Genomic DNA, 26,235 nt, shown 5'->3' on the forward strand with positions numbered 1-26,235 from the left:
TGTGTGCCAATAGCATGAATGAATTCAAGAACAGGTATGACATCTGGTGCAAATAGTATTGTCTCCTTTGAGTTCCTGACTCCCTGGAGGTCTCTCTTAATAATAATAAGCAGATCAATCTGTATTTCATTCATATCTGCATATTTAAGTAGTGCAAACCAGGCAACTTTGCTGCTGAAGATTGTATTCTCATAAGGAGATTAATCATGTAAAAAAAAGCAAGCATAGCAATAAATTTCTTAAAAAAAATGAAACTCAAATATCAAACCACATTGCAAGACCAAGTCAGCAGTGATGTTAGTGAACAGTAGATGGTATTGTGTAGATGATGATGGTAGTGGCAGTTGGTGGATTACATGGTGGACATGGAGGGTTGTAGAATAGGTGCCCTCCCTCGATGAGTTTGGACTGCTTGGAGGTGTCACAAAATAATAAGAATAATAATAAGCTTTTTAAGTTTATATAATTTCAGTTATGAAATAAGCATGGATTTTAATATACTCTATTTCCATTTATTGAGGATTATTTTATATCACTGACTTTTAAGCTTTTCTTTGATAAAAAGCAAAAATAAAATTTTTGCTTTATATAAATATAATTTAACTGTCAAATGTTAAAAGTAAAGCCTGGGGGCTTCAGTTTGGCATATGGCATTGGAGCTTATGAAAACATAAGCTTCTTATAAGCACTCAAGTAAATTTTCAAAATAAAGTTTTTTCTATATTTGACTGTAAAATACAAATGTATTCATAATATCCTCTATTGTAGTTTATTTATTCCAAATTAGTTTTTTTCTTTATACCTGAATATTTATTATGCACTTACCGAGAGTCACTTATGATGAATTTAACTTTTTAACATAGGATTGCTATGGTGTATTTAACAGAAGGTTATTTTTAAGATTTCTGTAAAGTTATGATAGGAATGAACAGTTTGTAACATTTATCAGGCTAGTGAAACCTAAATCAGTACACTAATAAAAGGCAAATATATGGTTTCCTGTATAGAGTTCATATGCTTTAAATGGCCCAAGCCATGGCAACTTCATTGCTGAAGGTTATGTTCTCATAAGCTCTCTGGTAAATTTTCCAAGTTTCGTTCTATGTGTGGCTATAAAATATGATTGGATCCATAACATCTTCCATTTCAATATGATAAAACTGTCATTAAATTTTATAGGAACCATTTATTTAAAAAAACAATGAAGCATGAAAATCACAACAAATATTGCATTTGTTTCCTCAAATAACAATATAAAAATATTTTAATGGATCTTTTATTTTAAATTGTGAAATATAGAGAATGATTATAGATTTATTAATCAAAATGAATTTGCTATAAGTTAGGGTGTAAGAAAATAAATATTTTGGCATTTCTGGGATAGGCCTGTGTCTGCTTTCTTCATAAATATTTCTCCTTCTGAAAAAAACTGATTCAGTGAATTCACTGATAGTTGGTGTGAAAAGAAATTTTCTCTCTGTACTGCAGAATAAGTTTTCATTAGCCTTGGAATTCTTTTTTTTTTAGTATGGCTTGTTATCCAGCCACTTCAGCCATATCGTAATGCAAATATTTTTCATGTTTGTCATCTGCATTACACACACACACACACACGCACACACACACACTAGGGGGCTCCCTCCCCTTGGCGCCTATGCTGCCCAATCCCCCGAGTTCTGGGCTGGTAAGACAAAAAACGTGACATAAAAATGTTTCAAATTTCGGCTTATCTTTTTTATATATATAGAATAGATAGATATATATATATATATATATATATATTTTTTAGATTTTTCATTAACATCAAATAATGTTTGTGGTTTTGGTGGATTTACTGTAGATTCTAAGTGCTGACTTGTTTTGTTATTTCAGTTTCATTTTTTTAAGAAATTTATTGCTATGCTTGCTTTTTTACATGATTAATCTCAGATGTGTGCTTCCTTTTTCCTGTATCACTCAGATATTTTGTTTTTTGTGTGTTTTACATTTTGCAAAGTTTGAATCTTCACATAATCATAAAATTTCCTAATATTGTTTTTTTATTATTATTTATGGCCACTCTTCCATATTTTAAGACAAATTTTAATACTTCATAATATAATCATCTTTTAAGACTGAATAATATAAACTAAAATAAAAACACCAAAGTATGAAGTGGCACAAGATAAGAGGAAGCTTTTTCTGATACATATGACACATGTGATAGGAATTTTTCTGCTTTGGCTGTTACAAATACCAAATCTTTCTACTGATTCAACTGAAGCCGAATATCTGAAAAAACAAAACTGGCTGAATACTGAAGCAAAACTTAATATTTGGGGCATCCATAGTAGTATAAGCGTATGATTTGAAAAGAAGATGGAATCATTTGAGAGACCTGGGCTTATTTGGTCAGGCTTGGCATTGAGCATTTATTTAGCATTACTGTTGTTTGGTGGATGAGTGAGCAATAGGGAATGTGCTGCAGGATGAATTGAGAGTGGAAAGATTAAAAGAAATACAGATATTTAAGTGTGTGAGAGAGACAGGTCGTTAAAGGACATCTAAGTACAGTAATGGGAAGGAGAGGTATGTGAGGTTGTGGACTGGTAAGCCAGCACAAAGGGTATCAGAAATAGGATGTGGAGAGTTTGTAGCATTGACTGGTTCACCCAAGAATTATTGGCATATGCAAAACTTGGTATAGGCAGGAATAAAAAAAAGAGGGATATAAAATCTTTTGGGAGGATAGGCAAGGATATTTCCTTCCTTACCATGTTGGTGACCTTTCTTGACTCTGTCTTATATGGTTTAAGCTTGCTGATCACCTTTCTCCCTTTTATGTCCTCCACAACATTTTTGCATCTCCTGCTTAATGATATTACTGATCCATCAAACTCCTTTGTGATGTTTCCTCCTGATCCTTTGGTATACATTTGATATTGCTTTTTTCAGATAATACTTAACCATCTTCCCATTCACTTACATTCTGTTCCTGTAACTACATCAACTGTCAGCCAAGTCTCACTAATGCATATAACATTTGAAGAGATTGCACCAAGCAGTGCTATAAACTTCTCCTAATTCCAGATACTTCCAGCATTGATACACATAGACTGTAGCATTATACCTTGTATTGACTACCTCCTTCAATTTTGTCGCCAGACATTTTATCATATTGTTTACCTCCTTAAGTTTATGTACATAATTGAATTCTGTTTATGGCATTTTAGTGAGTTGTCCATTAACTTGATGTTTTTATATACTCCTGATTTTATACGATTTTTAAATGATTTTATATACTACTGGTGTTTTGACAATCTTAACATTATGGATGCTTTTTGTAGTAGTCTGAAGTCAACTTTTAAGTTATATTGTTGTAGGATTTTTGTTATTTTATCTGTAACATTTGTGATGCAAGGTAAGGAAACTGTGCCTTTGTAGTCATCTGGTTGTTGTCTTGGAGCATGAAATGGTTCATTCATTCATGCTACTATGGTAATTTTGATGTTGTAACCATTTTTAGGAGAATGTCTTTAATATAATTATATATATATATTTGTATAACCATTACTAGATATAGTAATATCTCTTTCTTTGAGAGTTTTGATATACCTCTCTCTTCTGTGCTGAGTGATGGTAGGAACTAGCACTTCGATACCAGTCTGTATTGAACTGCTTTCTGTAAACTTCAAAAGTAAGATTGCTATGATGTTCAACTGAAATTAGATCATCTAGGGAGGAAATAGATCTATTTCTTTCCCCTTACTCTGATGTGAATTTTGTTGTTTAAACTATTAGGGAAGTCAATGATGCTGTAGAGGTTTCTACTGAGTATGGCTAAATGATGAAAACATCATCTACATATCTTACCTATGATCTAGATTTGGTATGGGTATTTCTCAATTTCTATTGATGGATAAACAGAAAAGAGTTGATATGATTGAAACTTTTTAAGTTGGCAAGAGTTTTATTGGGCCAATATAGAGAGGATAACATTGTACATAGAGTGGAGAAAGGAGAAATTTCTTCTTTACCACACTTACAGTGAGTGTGTTGAAGAAGAAGGTTAGGAGTAGATTTTTTACGTGGAGAGCAGAGGACAAGTGGAATGCATTGCTGGAATATTGTTGTGGCTGCTAAGAGCCTGAATGACTTTAAAGTTGAATGTGATAAATATTGTATGTTGTTGGCTAAGTATGACCACCTGTGATGAGCTGATTGATTCTGTAGAGTCAGTTATCTAATAATCCTTATCTGCACCTCTCATACAGCACTAATGTGTTATAGGTACTTCTTGTACCTCCCATGTATGGGATAAATATATTAAAAAAAAAAAAAGCCTAGTAATAATAAAGTTAATATTAGCAACAGAATTTTTAGGTTTTTTATAATAATAGGTCTGAAAATCTTTTTAACTATTGATTTTAAATCTATGCTCATTATAATTTAATGTGGTGACTGAACTCTATCAATCTGGTGAATAAATTCTTTGTTATCAGAATAATGCTAGTTGCCAAATTGCCAGGTATAATTCAGCAGTTGGCATTTATTACAGTAACAAGGACAATTATTAATGCTAGCAAAAAGGGCTCTGGGGGTTATTAGGTTATTGTGAATAATTCTAGGTGTAAAATCTTCTTGATATAATTTTTTGAATAATGGGACTAGCAACCACTAACCTAATATTTCTTCATTATATTATATTAATGTTTGGAAGCAGGATTTTACATGATTTCTATCAAGAGCATTAGAAATGTAAACTTTATGACTTTCGAATTTTTTATTTATTTATATCCCCCCCCCACATTAGACAGTTTGCCTTAGTGCAATGTTGTTTTAGCTTGCCATTTTTAATTGTGTTAGTTTTTTTTTTAAGGTAATTAAAATTATTTTACTTAGAACAGTAGTTGTCCCACAAATTTGTTATAATGAATGCATAAAAATTGGTCCAATTTAAATCAAAAGGAGAAAAGGATAAACAAAATGTTTAACCTGACATTTTTACTTTGCTTATTTTTGGTCATTCTTTGTATTCAAAATAATATCTGGATCGAATTCACAAAACTGCTTCTTTTTATTTTGACACTCTTAAACTACCATACTGAATTTCATGTTATAATTATTTTTGCAAGGAATTGAGTCATCCAAAAATTTTAACATAATTTTTGATTTAAAGCTAGGATATCCATAAACTGTTTTCTAAAAAAATAAACAGATGATTTTTGATAAAAATCCTTTCGATTTTAAAATTCATGTGGGTATGTTAATTTCCTTTGGGAAAGGCCTTTGTCCAGCACACTGTCTAGAATAGAAAGTTATAGAACCTCTACTACTAAAATGGTTGATGATGATGTTAATTTCCACAAGATATGCCACTGATTTGTATAATTTATTATATATTTAATCTTTTCTAACATTTATCACTTCATTTATATATTCAGAAAAGGCAGCAGAACACTCATCTAATTTTCCAGATCCAAAGGAGATTGAAGTACTACAGAAAGCATGTGACAGTGTTAGAGATGAATTATTTAAGGCTGGAGTAAAAATCAAGGTCAGTTGAAACTAGAATTGAAGTTCAGTTTAAGATATTAAGTAATTCATTTTAAGTTTCAAAAAAGGAAGGAAAATGGAAGGGAGAACAAATCAGAAAAATTTTTTGCAAGACTAAGTAATATGTTCCCATTTCTAAAGTGGGTATGGTCATACCACAGTTCCATAATCTGTTATTTGCAGCATGTCACACAGGCCTGCATAGTTCATGAGATCTGAAAAGGTTATTCAGTAATTCTGTTAGCTGTTTTTAAGTAAATCAAGTACACTGAGCATGAAGACAAGTTTTTCCCTATCATGCCAGCAAAGTTGGTCGATTGGTAGAACCTCTGCTACTAATGGCTCAATCAAAAAGTTACGCAAGTTTGAGCGCAGTTAGTAGTTGGAAGGGAGTCAATCGTTTGATGCTGTTGGCTCATACTCTCCCTCGATGAGTCTTTCGGCTCCCTGGAGGTGTCACGTAATAATAATAATAATAATAATGTACTGATTCTTTACCAAATGGCATCAACTCTTTTATTTGTTTATGTTTGTATAAAATGTTAAAATAATATTTTATTCTGTTGTAATGGGAAAGTCAACAATCATATATTATGAAAGTGTGCAAGTTTGCAAATGAAGAATATCCGAGACTAGGAAAAAAAAATAGTATAAGTGGTCAGAACATCACTGGGATGTGTCATTCTGGGTCTGTTTTTTTTTTTTGAACACATTGTTTAATTTGCAGTTCTGCATTATGTCATGAAGAGCTTATGTGATTAATCTAGACATATTTTATATCTGTGGTAGTTTGATGAAAAAAGAAAAGGCAGAATATTATCTTATTATTCATAGTAAGATAAAATGTGGGGCCAAAGTAAATTTTGCTTCACATCTTGAATAGCTGATGAAATAGATCAACCTAAAAGAATTCTCTTTCTTTCTTTCTTTCTTTTGCTATTCATTAGTGAGACATGAACCAAAAAGTCATAAAAGATTGTTGTTTTTGTCTAACCAGTGTTCAAGGCATACTATGAATAGAAAGACATTTCCTATCCAAATCTTCTCTGTCTGTATAATGTCATATTTTGATTCATGAGCATCACCTGCCTATTCCTTCCCATCTAGAATCACTTAATAATACAGTTGTTTTATCTGATTCAGATGTGATATTAGCATCATCAATAAAAGTCAATCTTATTAGCCAGGAAACTGAGAGTGAATCACAACTGTGCACACAAAGCAAATTAAATAATCTAATGAGAGATTTAGGTCCATCAAAGGATTCTAATTCTACACTAATCGCTGGGATCAAGACTCAGAGAACCTTGTTTCAATGAAATTTTCTTCATAAAGAAGTTGTCAGAATGAATTTATACCATACATTTGTTTTGTAGGAAGATTCGCTAATGTATTTCAGCAATATTTCTAGACTTTATCTAGTTTTAGTATGAAAGTATATGATTTAGATAAGTCATCTGTCTTAAATCTCATCTAAATGTCACTCCCATCTAAAACAAGCTTGAAAGCTTCATTATGGTAAGTTATGTCTCTACAGTGTTAGTGTAATAGCATTTTAACCTTCTTCTTAAGGTCATCTGGGGTATACATATTTATATAAGGAGACAAGCTGCACAGTATGTCATAGTATCAGCAATTTAACTGATATTGTGACATACTGATTCTGCTTGTAACACATTACCAAATGTGGATATAGCTTGATGGAGCACCACGAATGCATTAGCAGAGAAGTGACAGTTTCCCTCATGCATATTTTCCAGTAGGTGAATAGGAAAAGGTGGATTTGTGCAATGGTCCTCTTAATCACCTGACCTATCTCCATTGGACTTCTTCCTATGCAATTATCTCAGATTTAGAGTGAGTCTCAAATATGCAGTAAACTGAAAACATGGCAGTAGCTGATAAAGTGATTAAAAAAAAAAAGTTACTAAGACATCATAAATGAAATTGTCCATATGCATTGGGAATAGTTAGTGGAGCAATGTGTTGTAGCATGCTTGCAGATGCCTAATTTGAAGTCATCGTAATCATGGAAAGTTAATTAAGCAATGTTATTAGCAGAAGAATAAAATTACAGTACATTACTTTGACATAGTAATTTTTGTAAAATGGGTACTTTTTCTATAATATGATAATGCTGTTGAATTGACCTAGAGTATATGGACTTTTCTGTTTAAAATGATCTCTAGAATACACTATAGAAGTTTGATAGTTACTTTGCAGAACAATATATATATATATATATATATATATAACAACCATGTGAGATGATTAACAAGATGTTCCTAGATTGGGAAAATTTCCACTAGCAAAGAAGCAGTTTGCTCTAGTGGAAAGTTTGGTATAGTAAATTTCTTTCATCATAAACTGATGCTATGAGAGACTTGGGCCAGGACTTTTCAGTAATTGGTTATAGTGAGTGAATTCACTATAACAGCATTTGCTATAGTGAGGAATTGACTGTCTTATCTTTTCTATAAAATGAGAGGAGTTAGAATCATTATATATATATATATATATATATAGAGAGAGAGAGAGAGAGAGAGAGAGAGAGGAGGTGGATTTAGTGTGTTGATGGTTTTGTTCCAAAAGAGCATATGTGGAGCATAAAATGTGAGCCTGAGGGACAGGTATTTTAATAGGATCTAGCTTTTGGGAAGATTCTTTAAATTTGCATTCATACCAAATTGTCTTGGTATGATGTAAGGAACAGGTATCTTTCCAGTAATTTCTGTATGGTGTCCAGGGCATATCAGAAGGACCCAATTTTTCCATAATTATTAAATTTGATATGTCATTTGTGTTCCTTTTGCAAAATTGGAATTGTGTGTGTGGATTCACCAATATATGGCAAGTTACAAGTGCATTGGATGTGATACATTCCAGGGTAAACCCACTGGGTTTACCCTGTGTGTGTGTGTGTTGGGGAGAATCCTTGCAAGAGTTAAGTATGTTCTTTGATTTGTAGAGGTTTAAAAGTGATATCACAGTTGTATTTGTGTATATTCTATTTTTTATTTTTTCTGATATCCCTTTATTGCATGGAATAGCTATGGTTTTATGGTAATCCAGACTTATTTTTAGTTGTAGTCTTGTAATGAATTTTATTGATAGTATTTTGCTGTAGCCATTATTTTATAAAAGTATTGCTGATAACTTATAATTCATGCAGGCTTGTCCATTGGAGAAAATGATTGTTATTCTGTTTTCGAGGGTATTAATGACTGCAGATTTTTGTTTTGGGTGGTGGTACACATTTATGGGGTGTAAAGGAGTGATGAAGGGCAGTATGTAGCTTCTCCCATTCAAATGCTGACTTTGTCTTCTCATTGTCCATCCTTTTCTGAAAGTACAAACGAGACATTGATGACTAGGTATTGGCAGTATAACCTTAGGCAGTCCAAGTCCTAACAGCAAATGCTGTTAGGACTTGGACTGCCTAAGCTTACCCAGCCAAAGAAAAGCCAGATGAACTATCAAGGAAATGACAATGATTCAGGAAAAGGTAAACGAAAATGAAAGAAGGAATATATAATGAAAAATTGCAACCTGGAATGTAAGGTGCATTGCATACAAAGAAGACGAACTTGATGAACAATTAAACCAAGCCAGTATAAAGATATGTATAGTAACTGAAACAAAGAAAAAGCAAAAAAGGTACCAAAGGAAAAAATATACAAATCTATAAAAAAAAAAAAGAGCAAAAGCAGGTATAATGATACACAAATCTATGAAGAACAATATTATATATTATAACTACTAGACTGAAAGACTAATAGAAATTAGACTCAAAACATTAAGAAGTCACATAACAGTATTTGGGGCATATGCACCAGAAGAGGGTAAAACCTTTTACTAAGAACTGCAGAAAGTTATAGATAAAACAGACTTTACTACTAGCAGCTAATGTATTGTAAATGTGTAAATGCCAGAATAAGAAAAAAAAAAATACAAGATAAACATAGGGAGATTGGGTGAAGATACATGTAATCAGGATGAACACAAACTGTGACGTTTTGTCATTTATAATATTATGAGAATAATGAATTCTGTATTTAAACATAAAGAGATGCATAAATATACATGGTTAACTAGAGGATGTAAATCATTTATTGACTACCTTATCACAAATTTTAAATTAGCCAAGTTAATCCTAAATATGAGAATGGCTTTGAATTAAGCTCTGAACATTACTTCATATGATTTTGGCAAAAATTAGATTTAAACCAAAATGGCTAAAAATAAATAAGGTGGAAAATAACTATCAACAGAGTTACAAACTTTCTTCATTACAAGATCCCTATACTAGGCAACAGTATCAGAAATGCATAGATTTAAAAACAGAAACCACACATGAATCAAATGGCATAGGAGAGGAATGGGAAAATCTGAAACAAATCCAGACAAAAGCAGCAACAGAAAGCTTAAGAATAAAGAGTATCTGGAATAGAAAAAGAGGACTACGAAACTGGGACATAGGCATAGAAAAGAAAAAAATATATATATATTAAAATAAAAAAAAGTCACTAGAAATGTCTCAATTCCAAGACAGTAGAAGCAAAAATAGAGTACAAAAGAAACAGTGCAATTACAAAACAAGAAGTAGAGAAAAAACATAGAGAGAGAGAGATGGAACAAGTTTGTAACTGAACTAGAAAAGGATGCAACTAAGCTACAACCAACAACCTACAGAATAATAAAATACATGAACAAAGAAATAAAAGAAAATGTAAAAATACAAACAATAGATATGGAAAAATGAGTAATTTATTTTCAAAATCTCTGGACTGATGATAATAAAGAAGTAAAATGTGATACAACAAAGAATGATCTAACAGAAAATATTATGATGTCAGAACTAAAAAATACAATAAATAAGATGAAAAATAGGAAAACACCAGGAGAAGACAATACGAACATGGAACTCTACATGTTTGTATTTCAATGCAGGTGAAAATTTTAATGAAAGACTTCTAAAATTCTTTACCATGGTCTGAATTTCTGAAAAACTCCACTCTTGGAAAAATGCACTGGTTATTCAAATTTATACAAAAAGGAAATAAAGATGACTGCAATGACTATTGGGGAATTAGTCTGCTAAATGCAGGAATATTAAAAAAAAAACTAAACAGTATTGTAGAGAACAGAATAGATTCTGAAAAAGCCAATCTTGCATAGACTCAATTTTTGCTCTAAAAATATTAATTGAAAAGCGAAGATAATTTCACAAAGAAACACGTGGTCTTCATTATGAAAAAAGCCTTTGATAAAATTAACAGACAACAGTTATTTAAAATATTATTATTATAACGGTGTCTTGATGGAGTCAGAAGACTCATTGCATGAGACCCTACATTGACACAAACCATTATTCACACAATACTTATCATACTTCTCCTTAAATTCATTCACAGACGAAGCATTCACAATCACCTCTGGCAATGCAGTTCACACATTCATCATCCTCTAAATATACCAAACCAGCTCTTACAGCCTATTCAAGAAATATAGACAGGAAATAAAATAGCAATCAAATTAGAACAAATATAAGAATGGAAAGACATGTCAATAGGGATATGGCAAGGATGTTGTACCCTATGACATCTGCTTTTTAATATATACATTCATGTTCATAGAAACCGCATCACCTTACATAAATATAGTTTTTAGTAGTTAAATGGTCATTTCATTGGTTTATCATTAGATATTTCATTGTACTGCATCATTTATCATTTCCATGGGTTTCTGTATAATGTAATATGTTGTTTATTTTTTAACGGTATATATTAGAACACAGAAACTAAGTGAATAATTAATTTATTAACTTATTGCTGATATTTCCCTGGTTATAACACCAGCGAAATATCAGAAATTCTTAATAAACATAAACTACGCACTACATTCAGACCATGTAGCAAATTAGCAACCCTTATCTGCTCACCAAAGGACAGCACTCCCCCTTTATCACATCCAGGAGTCTACCAAGTACCCTGCTCATGTAATCAAGCCTACTGTGGTCAAACAGGAAGAACTGTGAACATCAGCAAACACAAAAGATACGTCCGGAATTATCACTATGGCAAGTCGGGCCTAGCAGACCATGCTCTCGATACCCCTGCACACAGGATCAACTGGAAAAACACAAAAGTACTGCACAGAAGCTCTTACAAGTCAGAGAGATTGTTCTTAGAGGTGACAGAAGCCCTGAAACACACTCCAAATCTCAACAAATATGGCTGTATTAACTTGCCTAAGATCTGGGAGACAGTCATCTTAAGAAAAAACTAGATTTTTTTTTTTCAGATAGAGGGCGCCAAAAATCAGGACTCTAGTCTTTGTGTTGCTGCTACAATTTTGTTTAACTATTCCGTTGATTACACCATGTTGTTATAATCTCACATATTGTGACAAACTGTGTTTTTGTGCTTTGAAGATGCTGGTTATAACACCAGCGAAATATCAGCAATAAGTTAATAAATTAATTATTTACTTAGTTTCTGTGCTCTAATATATATCGTTAAAAAATAAACAACATGTTCGACGAACACATAAGTCTGTCCACACTTATAATGTAATAGTTGCTGCTATTGTATCAGAATTTTTTATGCTATACGTAGACAGCAAGAGCTAGTTTTCACATTTTTGTGCTGAGATCACAATGGCTAGTTATATGCAGTTAACACCTCACAGAAAAAGTGTGATTCAAGCTTTGAATAGAGAAGGCTATTCCTCTCATGAAGTAGCTAAAAGGGTGTCCTGTAGGTAATCTACTGTGGTACAGCTGCTGCCAAAAGCGAAGGAAACCAGATCTGCTGAAAGGTAGAATGGGGACAGGAAGAAAGCCAATGTATTATTGTCTTTTTTGAAAGCCAATGTATTATTATTGACAATAATGGACTGTCAAAGGGAGGATGTGTGATAAGTGCATCCAGAAATGGAAGTATGTTGTGGTTTTTAACTTCATTGGTAAACAACTTGTGTTGTTAATTCAGGTGGCTGAGGAATGTAAAGTTTGCAAGCTTTGGAGCCAAATAACAAAAATATCAGTATATCTGAACCAAATTTTGTGTTTTAAAGTAGAGATATCTAGAAGACATTGCTCAAAAACTTCCATGTAAAAGTTGGCAACTGGAGAGAATAGTAGTGAGCCCATGGCCATACCTTGTTTTTGTAGAAACTTTCTTTTAACCAGATGTCAGGCTAGCATGACATGTTAATGGTTGATCAAATTACTGATGCATTGCATTCTGTGTAGATTGTAATGTAGCTTGTTTCTTTATATATATTTGTGTGTATATGTATTCCAGGTGGCTTTAATAGGGTCTAAATGTTGCATAATTCTCTTGGTTTATATTAAATTAATTACTCTAACACAGTGGATGGTTGTCTCCATAATTTACCGTAATGAGTGTTGATCACTGTGTAATAACTAAGAAAGAAAGTATTTTCATAATCCATTACATGGAGATTTGGCCCACAAGCAATCACTCCAGTGAGCTATGGGTTTCTTTTTTTTGATCCGTCAGCTGACATTTTTTAAAAATATGTTGAGGCAGCAATCTTATTCTCAACCATCAGACTGAAAACAAGAAATTCATTAAAGCATTCTGCATTTATGCTCTTAGAGAAAATTGGAGAGCACATTCAAGCAGCTTATAAAAACACTTAGCACTTTCTCAAAATCAGTTTCTAAATATAAATCTGAACTTTCTAGTTATATAAATCCTGATATTTGATGTGCTGAAGAGGATTACCAACATCTCAGCTAAATGCATTCTGTAAATGAATGAAGAAAGCCTTATGGTCATTCACAGACTGAAACAACAGCAAGATTTAAACAGCCAACATACAAATGTAACCAATTTAAATATTTCTTCATTAGTGAATTACCATAAACAAATATGAGGAAGAACATTCCAATCTGCATTGAGAAAAACCTTTTCTTAAGTATGCTTGAATAAATCTTATTTCCTGGAACACTCAGTAGGGAAATGCCTTTTTTACACTAGTGTCCAAATCCAAAACCAAAGGATGAACACTGTTTCTTAAGATTGCAACCACAAATTCAGATGAATCAGATTGTGGCAATTTGTATAACTGACGATTTTGATGGGTACACATTCAAATTTTCAAATTGCGTGCAAAGGGGTCATTGGTAGCATTCAACAGGATGAAAGGCCAAAGGCTATGCTAAACGAAAATATGTTTGAAGGAGGCTCTTTTTGTGAAGGAATGAAGTTGCAGATGTTTTGTAATGTCTCAAAGACATCATCTAGATGATTTCACACAGGGAAGAATTATTGGAAAGCTTGAAAAAGGCCGCAGAATTACTGATATTGCCAGAGAGTTTGGAATCTTGCATAGTGTTGTATCCAGGCTCTGGACAGTGTTTCAAACCACTGGAATGTGTTCTATTCCAAACATTTGCTAAGAGGTCATCCTCACTCTACCACAGAACATGAAAACAGATTTTTGGTTATAACAGCAAAACATAATTGGCACACCATGCCAGGTCAACTTGCAAGTCAGCTCCATCCAAGCAAATGTCTAAGTTCATGAATATCTTGACAAATGTGGCAAGACTTCTGGGAAAAGTAAGTCTTAAGGCCTGTAGTTTGTGTCCCTTTATTCATAGCTCATTGTAGAGCATGTTTTCAGTGGTGTTGTATCCATAAAAATTGGACAAGACACCAGTGGGCTAATGCACTCTTTACAGATGAGTGATTTTAGTTTTTCCTCCTATTCTAGATGACACTTAGTCTGGCATGAAAGTGATTCTGCTTACCATCACGAGAATGTTCTCGAAAGGGATAGATATGGTGGTGCTGGGGAGGCATTATACTTAATGGATGCACCAAATTACAAGTACCAGAAAAAGAGACTCTGACTGGTGAATGATACTGCAACGAAATCCTTCGACATCATGTTCAATTGTTCTGTGGTGCTGTAGGCGAAGAATTCATTTTTATGGATGACAATGCCACCACATTGTACACGAGAGTGGAGACGGGATATTAATCAAATTGAGTGGCCAGCAAGCTCCTACGATCTCAGCTCCATAGAACATACTTGGGGTGCAATAGGGAGGCATATTGACACTCGAAATTCCCCTCCAGAAAACAAACAAGGCCTTATCCTTCTTGCTCTGAAGGAGGAGTAGGTCAGTTTGCTTCTGAATCATTTGTTGTTAAGCATGGTATTACATTGTGAGAGCTGCATCGTAGTTCAAGAAATATATTATATTCCATACTGAAATGTTTCTCCACATAGTTTTCTCTAAGTACTGTACATTAATTCCTTAACTTTTGTAACGTTTGCCAAAAACATATTGCAATTTAACTTGTATGAAATTTATAACACATTTTTTGTGTAATATAATTTATTAGTATGCTGGCAATAAATTTATGTCCACATTTGGCTGAAGTCATGAAAATGTTTTCATATACAGATAAAAAAAAAAGCATTCGTCCTTAGCTTTTATACACCAGTGTAACTGCTTTTCCACATTGTAGATATTTCATGGCTTTTACTACTTAAATTTTAAAAGAGGTATACCGTGAGTAGACATATCGATACAAAATTAATAACGGAAAACTCACGTACAAAGATTATTTAATAGTATAATTTTCGCTTGTGTGTCACAGGTATCTTCAGTACATTTTAAGCTGAAATTAAACAATAACTGACAATTCCAAAAAGCGCCACCTAAGTAGCTGGTGTAAGATAACTAAAAAGGTCAATAAATTTCCTAACAAAAAAAAAAAAAAATGTATACAATAAAAAGTTAGGAAAGATTAGCTGATTTATAAAGTACTATCTCCCATAAAGGGGATAGACGTAAGCTGTCAGATCTATTTAAGTTAGGAGAATGAAGTAAAGTTTCACATGTTTCTTTATAAAGGTGTTCCATTTTAGATCTTCTAATTCTTCGCCAACCAGATGGTAATCTACATTTCTCAGTCTATAGAAAGAAGACTTGTACAGGCCATTATATCCATGCTGAATATCATCACCATCCCAGTCAAAAGGCAGGAACTATTAAAACACTGGTTCATCAGGCCCACTCCTTTTGTTCTTCAGATGATCTTTTACAGAAAGAACTGCAATATATAACTTCTTCCTTTCTATTTAATGGTTATAAGAATTGCTTTATTAAAAGAGCTTTGAGTAGTTTTAATGTCTTCCTCTTCAAATATAGAAGAAATAACGCGCATTCCTATCCCTTATGTACAAGGCATTAGTGAACGTATAGCAAAAGTTTTAAAAACCACTGAATATTTTTGTTGCCTTTCGACCGTTTAGAAATATCTCCACCTTTCCCACTTCTCCTAAGGACAAGCTTCCACATCTTAATTATCCAGGTGTCTACCAGATTCCGTGCTCTTGTGGATTATCTTATTTCGGACAAACAGGAAGATCTGCCTCTATTCGGCTAGAAGAACACCAATCTTATATTGAATACTTTAAACCTGAAAAGTCTGGACTTGCTGAACATGCCATCTTCACTAGACATAGAGTTCATTGGAAAACGACAAGAGTCCTTCACAAAAGTTGGTTCCTCATGGAATGCCTTTATAAAGAAACATGTGAAACTTTACTTCATTCTCCTAACTTAGATAGATCCAATGGCTTACATCTATCCTCTTTATGGGAGATAGTACTTTATAAATCAGCTAATCTTTCCTAACTTTTATTGTATACATTTTGTTAGGAAATTTATTGACCTTTTTAGTTATCTTACACCAGCTACTTAGGTGGCGCTTTTTGGAATTGTCAGTTATTGTTTAATTTGAGCTTAAAATGTACTGAAGATGCCTGTGACACACACAGGCAAAAATTATACTATTAAATAATCTTTGTACGCGAGTTTTCCGTTATTAATTTTACTACTTAAAGTATTGACATGCACTCTGATTGCATTCCTCTTAAATACTTTTTACTACTGTTCTGTTGCTGCTTGTTTTTCATTTAACATTCTGTCAAAGTAATTAATCCAACATCCAGAATATTTTCAGTTTTTTTTGGCACTTTTATCATTTCTGATTTCTCTTACAGTACTTCATTTCAAAGATTTTTCAGTAGTCTCCAGAACATCTTTGTGATATTTATTTCTATTTTGTTTATAGCTTATTTTTTTCCTCGGATACCTGCTTGACTTACTTTGTTTGGTTACAAAGTAAAGTATACTAAATAAGGAATTATATTCTTGTTTTAATCCTTTACCGAAACATGAGCAAACAAAGTTTGCACATGAAATAACTTCAGGTCTAGGCTACTTGCATATGCAGGCAACTTTACATCAAATATTTTCTTATTATTATATCCCATAATGCAAAGCACTTCATTTCAGACATTTATATTGCTATATATTATGGGGAGATCATTATCCAGATCAGTTTGACTCTTACTGAGGTGTCAGCGGGAGCTAGGCCTCTCAAGACATTGAGAGCTAAATCAATGCAGAAGTCATATTTTTTTATCTACAAGTTGGTGTATCACCATATTATTAAAATACTCTGGATGACATTGTTCCTTTTCAGCAATCCAGTGGAATTTCAAGAAATGATCAATTAAATGAATAATACAGAAATTAAATAGAAAGGATTAAATATAAACAAAGACAAAAGAAAAATCTAATAAAATAATATAAACAAAACAAAAATAAATATAAACAAAGACAAAACAAAGAACAAACCAGTATTTGACTTGGTAGCCTCTTATGTTTATCTAGCTAAAGAAAGATCACAGTAAAGGGAGGCTGTGAGGAAGATGTTATACAAAGAATTCAGCTTGGCTGGGTAGCCTTTGGAAAATACTGTAAAACAGTTAAAGGATATATCCCAGTCTGTCTTAAAAGAAAAATATTCAGCTTTGTATATTTCTGATTATGACATATGGAAGCTAAACATGGACTTGACTAAAAAAATTGACAGCAAAGTTGAGAACTATTATCATTTAAGAAGTGTAATACTTGGGTTAGAACTCAGACCAGGCTTAGAGACATTTTGACATCCATGAAATGATCCAAGTGGCAACAGACAGGTCATATATTGCAAAAAGTAACACTGGAAAATGGACAAAGATGATATCTGAATGGTACCACCAGAGACAGAAAGAAATCTATATATAGCAAGGCCAAAGAGATGTTGGGAGAGTGAGACTAAAGAGATGGTTGGTACTCCATGGTAGAGAAAAGCTCAAGGTAGGATAGAATGGAAGACTTTGAGGGAGACTAGTCACAAAACTGGTCATGAAATATTTTTAGGCTATCATTAAATCTGATCCACCTCTTCATGATTACCTTGATGGACCTGTGGTTTCGGTCCGGATTTCTCCATGACTGCAGGTCGTAAAGAGTCCAGCTATTCCTGTCTTGGGCCTTTCTTCTCCATTTTCTTCCAACTTTCTTAATCATTGGGTCTTCCCACCTTAAGGCTGGTCTTCCAAGTTTCCTTTTGGTATCTCTCGGATACCAGTTTGTAACCCTGATGTAGATTGTTTTTATTATATCTGTGAGTCCAGACTTCTTCCTGATTTCTGTGTGTCTTATGTGGTCTATTTTGTTTATATTGCATATTCTTCTTTCTGTTGCACGTTGAGTTGTTGTTAAGCTTTGTTCTTCTTTTAAAGTTGTGTTCCATGTTTCACTGCCATAAGTTAATGCTGGTAAGATATGACTATTGAAAAGATGGGCTCTTATGTCTATATCTATGTTTTGGTTGGTAATTGTTGATTTTATTTTGTTGAAGGCTATCCAAGCAGCTCTTTTTCTCCTTGCTATTTCGTTTGATATATCATTATTCATTTTTATGGACTGGCCGAGGTAGATGTATTCTTCAACTTTTTCGATGGTGTGAGATTCTAGAGTGATTGTATGATCTTTACAGTATTTGTTTTTCATCCATCTTGTTTTGTCAGGGTGTATTTCCAATCCAATTTTTTGGCAGTTTTGGCTTATATTATTCAGCATTGATTCTAAGAGTTTGGGTGAGTGAGATATTAATACCACATCATCGGCGAATAATAGGATATTTAATATTTCACCATCAATGTTTATTCCATCTTTCATGTCAATTTTTCGAATGATGCTGTCCAGAGCAGATGTGAAGAGATTAGGTGATAAGACATCACCCTGACATACTCCTCTACTTAAATTAATTTTAATCGGATGATTGAAAAGGGTGCTATTATATTTGTTGTGCTTTCTTTGTAGATATCTTTTATGAGTTGGATGTATGCTTTTTCTTCGCCTTGTTCTATTAAAGCTTGGAATACTGCATTATGCTCCACAGTGTCAAATGCCTTTTTAAAATCTATAAAAAGAAGACAAAGTGGAATCTGGTATTCTCTGCATCTTTCTGTTAGCTGAGTAATAGTAATGATATATCTCTTCATGATATATACCAGAAAATGAAGATGGGCCACATATTTCTTCCAATTTATTCCATTGAAACCAAACTTGGTACATTTTGCATGGGTTCTACCCGACTTTAAATTTTTAAATATCTATGGTTACAAAAATAATTTTTGGAATCAATCTCCTTTTATTGGTCATTAAAAAACTGCTTGTAAAAATATTACTTTTTAAACATCTTGAAAGTAGAATTTGCTGATATAATTATGTTTGTGATAATTTATGAAGTTGTAGCAGTAGACTTTATATTTTTACAATCAGGAGAGAGAGAGTCTTTATTAAAATTGAAAATTTCATTGTGATTTCTTTTAGGATGCAGTAAAGCCTTCATGGTATCTCCATGAAATCAGATCCTTTGAAGCAATAAAACCAAGTCTTGCTAAGCGTGATAACTCAGTAAGGAAACTGCATGAAGATAATTACCTTTAAATTACTTTGTTATATGCATACAGTGTTTTTTTCCTGGCGGTATGCAATGGTACGCGGTACCAGCACCTTTTTTCTTAAGTTTTTAAAAATTTGTGATTTATTGAAAGTGGTAAATTTATTATGAATATTCTGGTAGATGGTACTGTGTTCACGAATTGATTTTCAGTTTTGATTACTCATAAGTTGGTACCTCAGTGTATCAGTTCTATATTCACTCTGCAACAGGCAGGTGTTCACGTGAGTTTTGAATTAATCCAAGTTAAATCAGTGCAATCACTGTTTAAAATGAGTAAAATAAGTAGTTACTTTATGCCAATGAGTAAAAAAAGAAGGCTGAAGAAGCAGAAATTGTTGAATCTACTTGTAATCCTGTAAAACAGAGAACTAGCAATAAGTTCATCTGCTTTCTTTAAAAGTCTGAAAGAAGCTGTTGGAAAGCGCCTGCTTGAAGGAGATGATGCTAATTTGCCTGAATGTGTTAAGATTTTAGATTCCAAGTATTGGCCAGAAAATCCTGGGAAGCATCTGACATTTGGTGAAGCTGAAATTAAAAAGTTAGCCCGCAAATTTCGCTTAAATGAAAGAGAAGCAGTTCATGGTTTCCGTGAATATCTTCAAAAAAATAAAGTCCCGGATACTACTTCCTTTAAAGCACACTTTGGGCACAATTGCAATATCTTCCAGTGAATGTGAAAGGGGTTTCTCTCAGGTGAATCTTATAGTAACTTTATCTAGGTCATCTCTGCTTGTATGGACAACTTCTGCACTAATGTTCATCAGTATAGTAGGACCTCCTCTCACTCAGTTCATCCCTAGCAAATATGTGGACTCATGGCTGCTCTGAGGTCATCATTCTGCAATTGATACCAAAAGCAAGAAGCGATCCAGAGACGACGAGGACATCAGAGGATATGTTGAAAGTGTGGAAGTTGCTGTAATAACATCTTCATGGTGAGTACCGGCACCTTTTTTCCCAGAAAAAAAGCACTGTATACATATATGCCATTCAGCCATGAAAAGTTGTAAAGCTTATATACGAGGAGGGGATCTGGAAAGTTCTGATAAACACCTAGAACAAAATCATATTAAAGCAATTGATATAACCACAAGAAAGAACATACTAGTAGCAGTGTTATGAAGGTAACTCATATTCTTATGTCCTCATATGTTCCTTCTTGTGGTTATATAAGCTGCTTTAATAATATCATTTTTGTTCTAGGTGTTTATCAGAACTTTCCAGACCCCTCCCACTCCCTCATAGTACATTAAGGTTTTTGTCTTATATGATTATATAAGATTATCCGATTACTGAAGATAAGAACTTAAAAGGCTTCAAATTAGTATTGGAAACTATTAAGCAGAAGATAATGAAAAGGATGTTTATTATTATTAAAATAGGAATGGATCCAGTTGATTTTCACTACAGCAAACGCTACCATAACAACCTCCCCCAACTCATAATAATAAACCACTGAAGAGTTCTGACCAAAGCTACATAAGCTTAATGTGCTACAGTGAGAGTCAACTCTGTGTATTATTCCTTTCTTTCTTATAAGATAACTTTGCATTTTTCTCTAAGCACAAAAATTTTTATGCTTAAATTTAAAAGATAAAGTGCATACCAAAAGAATTCTCATGAGATCAACAGCAAAATTAGTTAACTGTTAGGTACTCATTATAGCAAATCCATAAGGACTAAAGAAATAGCTTGTTATAATGCATTATAACAAACTACTGTTAATCTGAACTGTAGAAAGCTAACTAATATGTTATGGATTTAAATGTTAGTTTTCTATAGTTCAAATTAACATAAACATGCTGTACTTGCCAATTTATGCTATAAATAAATGCCATATGATAAGGCCAAAAGTAAAAGAAAAGTAGTAAAAGAGAAATATTCTGCATTTTTCATATTGCATTTTTCTCTAAGCACAAAAATTTTTATGCTTAAATTTAAAAGATAAAGTGCATACCAAAAGAATTCTCATGAGATCAACAGCAAAATTAGTTAACTGTTAGGTACTCATTATAGCAAATCCATAAGGACTAAAGAAATAGCTTGTTATAATGCATTATAACAAACTACTGTTAATCTGAACTGTAGAAAGCTAACTAATATGTTATGGATTTAAATGTTAGTTTTCTATAGTTCAAATTAACATAAACATGCTGTACTTGCCAATTTATGCTATAAATAAATGCCATATGATAAGGCCAAAAGTAAAAGAAAAGTAGTAAAAGAGAAATATTTATACCATTGTATCTTTGCTATAATATATTCTTAGTCCAGACCAAAGCCTCATAGCATCAGTAGTATGCTTAAGGAAATTCACTATAGCAAACTTTCCACTTTAAAAAACTATTGCTTTAGCTCCTATGAATCTGTTATAGTAAGAGTTAATTGAATTAAGCACTGAAGCAATCAGGCACTTATGGTGCTTGCTCTTAATTAACATGTTAGCGTCAGAACATCTGGTAGAAGATATCATCATCATTATCATCAAATTCCTGACATGTACCCTCAAGAGGGTGTACATGATATTATGATAGTATTACATGAACAACTTACATCATTACAAGGGGGTGCTTAAGAGTCAAAGCCGTATAAACTGAGAGGAGACCTCCACATTACCTTTAAAGGAATGCAGAGAACTGATCACGACTTGATCTAATGTCCAATCCTCACCTTCTCATGGTGCACCCTGTTAAGTATCTACCCAGATGCTGGATGAATGAGGATGGGCTGGCAATGTGAGATATAGCCAGCCAAATTGTATTCTTATTGGCTTAAGCCACAATATAAAATGATGGTAAAAGATATTTAAAAAAAAAAAAAAAAAAAGAAGAAGAATTACATTGAAATGGGGAAAAAAACTAAGTTTTCATATATACATAAACGATATTATGTAATAAATTTAGTTTAATCCTTTATCCAAGTGTGAGCAAACAAAGTTTGCACCTGAAAGTATCTTCAGGACTGGGGTACACCAGGGCAACTCGTTGCAAAGGTGGAGCAAGCTACCAACACTCCTATCTCAGTATCTCCTATAATGCAAAACACATCTCCTTGCAGATATGTCTAATGTTATGCATTAAGGGAAGGGCCACTACCCAGACTAGTTTCGACCTTTACTGAGGTCGAATGGGAGTTCATGTCTCTCATCATCGGCCTTTGGAGAATAAAGCATGCTGAGGGTCAGCAAACAGTAAGAGAGGAGAATAATGAAAGATAGAGTAGGATAGTAGGAGGTAAAAGAGGCCTCAGTCAACCTGTTTAGCCTTATATGGCTAATTGGTCTGTGACACATATTCTCAATTTATCTGTTAAAAAAAAAAAAAGAAAATTTAACCATAAAAATTTTGACTAATAGTTCACTTATAAATTTATCCTTAATAATTTCGTCAGTTATCTATGAAGGAGATCCATTGACCTGTTTTGAAAACAGTATTTTCAGTTAGAACTTTTTTTTTTTTTTGGCCCGGGAGATGCCGCTCACAAGGAGCAGCACTGCCTCGCAGTAAGCCTTCGCAGCCCAGGTTCTCAGATCTACCCCCCTTATTTTTTTTATTTTTTTTATTTATTTATTTATTTTTTTTTAAATTACATAAAAATCAAAGGACTTAAGGTCCGGTCAGTTGAACTGAAAGGGAACAAAATAAGGAACTTGCAGACCTGGTACCACTGGGACTTAGAATGGGGTAGAAGACTGGTCTGGGAGATGCCGCTCACAAGGAGCAGCACCGCCTCGCAGTAAGCCTTCGCAGCCCGGGTTCTCAGATCTACCCCCCTTATTTGGAGTAAAGGAAACCGTGCCAGCGAAAGCTTTGTGGCGAGGAAGAACAGAGTGGTTGTTGCTTTTCCTAGGGAGAGTTAGGTGGAGTTTTGGAGATACTAAAGAAATATACAGGGCTTGATGCGTCCCTGTATAAGAAAGCATATTTTCGGTGGTTTGCAGTATTTGTTCACAAATTTAAAGTCGCCTAGTAGATGTCTCTCTTGTGCAAGAAATTTAGGAAGGTAAAAAAAGAAACCTTTCCTTATTCCTGCATACATTAAATTTGCGTCCTGTACCTGGGATTTTTTCCGTACCTTCCAGATGTGATACTTTAAGACGTTAATTAAAAAAATGGCGAATTTTTGGGTCTTGTTGACTGGTGGCGGGAATTGCAGGTGTATGACCTCTTCTAGTGATAGCATCGGGATTCCCAGTGCTGTGCTCAGTCTTTGCCAGACGCATTGGGCTGGTGGGCAAAAATAAAAGAAATGCTCCACCGTTTCCACGCCCCGGCAGACATCACAAAAGGGATCGCACGGACTGGGTACGTACCTAGATTTAACCTGTTTCACCGGGAGCTGCCCATAAGCTATTTGCTAGGCCAGATCCCGATGAAAAGGCTGTCCCCAGCTATTCTTGATGGTTTTAAAGAGAATTTCATTGTTTGTCCCGAGGTTTGGTGTATCACGCCTGGAGAGTTGGAAGAAATCCCAGTATACTGCTTTCGGTTTGTGTGTGAGGATTTCTGTTCCTTTGTCTCTAAGTACTGTGAGTGATTTTACTAGTGTGCGGTACCACTTGGGCACAACCCTTGCACGGGGTCCAGCATAGTCCGTGGTTCCAAAGAGGGGGAGGAAAAGTCCTATAAAATATCTAATTAGGAGGCCTGAAATATGGTTTGAGTTTAGGGCCTTCCGTACGGTTTTGAATGTATTTGCATAAAGCAAGCTTTTGAGATCAGGCAGAGCGTACCCCCCTTCTTCATGTTTTAGTTGCAGGTATTGTTTTTTAACCTCATGTTTTTTTTTCATTCCAGAAGAAATCTATGAGTTTTTTGGATAATTGGTTTTCTTGTAGCAGTGTGATGCCTGTGATATTGATTGTGTGCATCAGCATTGGGGTAATGATTGTTTTTATCACTTTTGATAAAAACAATCAAAAGTGATAATTTTGGAAATTTTGGAAATTTCCATAAAAGGAGAAAAAGGTCAGTTTGAATAGACTTATCTTTTCCGTACTTATTTCCTGTAATTTTTTAACTGGTAAAGCTAGCGACTCAGAAAAGGGAACTCCTAGTATTGTTAGCGGCTGCGTATGCAGCGCTAAACCGTGGGGAAGTCCGGTGTTGTGGAAATTTCCAAAATTTTTGATTTTGGTTTTTTGTGCATTAACTCGGAGACCACTGACTATGCTGAAGTTTTGCAGTATGTCAAGATAGATGCAGATAGACTCAGAGTCTCTGAGTGTGGCCACTACATCATCTGCATATGCTACTATTTTGCACTGTTTGGAAACTTGGGGCAGTGGAATACCATTAATTGCAGGGGTGTTCTCTATTCTTTTGATGAGGGGTTCTAATGCTAGGGAAAAGAGAAGGGGGCTTAGTGGGCAGCCTTGCCTAACCCCTCTCTTTATACGGATTGGTTCTGTCAGAAACCCATTAATAGACAGTTGTGTCAAGGCCCCCGCGTACATATGTTTAATTGTACGCCGAAGTCTCGGGCCTATGCCTACTTTTTTTAGGGTGTCCTGCAAGTACGTGTGGCTGACGCTGTCGAACGCTTTTTCCAGGTCGGTGGAGAGAAGTGCCAGGGGGTATTTTCTTTCCTTGGCCAGTCTGATTAGGTCTCTTAGCAGGAAGAGATTAAATTCCATAGATCTACCTGGGATTCCATAGACCTGTGAACTTGTTATTATGTTTTCTATTCTGCCCTTAATGCGTGTACAGATAATTTTTGCGAAAAGTTTATAGTCTAGGTTAGTTAAGGAGATGGGATGCCAGTTATTTGACAAGGTCCGATCTCGGTCTTTTTTGGGGATAAAGATTGTATAGCTCTTAGCGAATTCCTCGGGGATGTTTCCCGAAGTGAGGAATTCGTTAAAGATCTTTACTAGTGCTGGCAGTACAAGGTCCCAGATAGATCTATAGAATTCTATCCCCAGTCCGTCTGGCCCTGGGGTCTTTTTTGTCTTCGTCGTTTTGCACGTGGCTTTTATTTCAGCTGCAGTTATCGGCCTGTCATGCAGGGCGCTAAGATGCTCAGGAAAACGTTTGACGTCCCACTCACTGAAGTCAACCGTGCCCTGCTGGTCAGCGAAGATGCCGAGATACTGCTGGTGAAAGTGACGGAGTATTTCATGGGTTGAATTTAGAATCTGGCCTTTCTCCTTGATCTGGTAAATCGTTCTTTCATCGTTTGCTGCCACCTGTTGTTGATTGTAGAATGCGGCGGAGGGTGTTTCCAAATTTCTGAGATAGAGTCTCGTGTGAAAGTCGAGGTCATCGACTCTACTCTGCCGCTCTTGCTGCAGCTCTATTTCTACCTGTCTGATAAGATGTCCGCAGGGAACTCAGCTCCGTTACCAGCTGAGTTACTTGACCGGTACCAGCCGAGTTCCCTGTAGAGATCCCTCAGCCGTTTACGTTGTTGGTAGACCCTTTCGCGCCCACATTTTTGAAACAGTTCCTTAGCCTGCCACTTAAAGTGCAGCCAGTTTTCCCAGTCCCAGTTGATGTTTGTCCATTCATCACAGAGTTTCTGTAGCTGGTCGCTAAAAAGACTGGGAAAGGTAGGAGGAAGCCTCCAAGGACCTCTGGCTGTTTCCATAATCTCTGGGAGTGTAATTTTTAAAATGACCAATTTGTGGTCTGTTGACATGTTGTGTGCTGTGGTGTGACGTGTCCTTTGAACATACTGTTCCAAGTTTTGGGACACGTACACCCTATCTAGTCTCGTCGATATCTGGCCACGGCACCACGTTGTTTCTACCTTCAATGGGTTATTCCTCCTCCAGACATCGACGAGATCAAAATTTACACAGCATCTTTTTAGAGCGGCGGTTCCGCCGGTTCCAGAGTTT

At 34.5% G+C, this 26,235-nt stretch overlaps 1 protein-coding gene across 1 annotated transcript in view; it reads left to right on the forward strand.

Moving 5' to 3' along the window:
• CysRS-m (cysteine--tRNA ligase-like protein, mitochondrial) overlaps nucleotides 1–26,235 on the forward strand; it is a 200,489-nt gene that overhangs the window by 145,779 nt on the left and 28,475 nt on the right. Inside the window, exons 12-13 of the mRNA XM_090393279.1 lie at nucleotides 5,424–5,536; nucleotides 19,262–19,345. Coding sequence (XP_090249405.1) covers nucleotides 5,424–5,536; nucleotides 19,262–19,345 — 197 coding nt within the window. The remainder of the gene's footprint in view (nucleotides 1–5,423; nucleotides 5,537–19,261; nucleotides 19,346–26,235) is intronic.

This window comes from Typopeltis vanoorti, chromosome 5 (genome assembly GCF_054136105.1).
Source record: "Typopeltis vanoorti isolate ZY-2024b chromosome 5, IOZ_Tvanoo_1.0, whole genome shotgun sequence".
Taxonomy (NCBI): domain Eukaryota; kingdom Metazoa; phylum Arthropoda; class Arachnida; order Uropygi; family Thelyphonidae; genus Typopeltis; species Typopeltis vanoorti.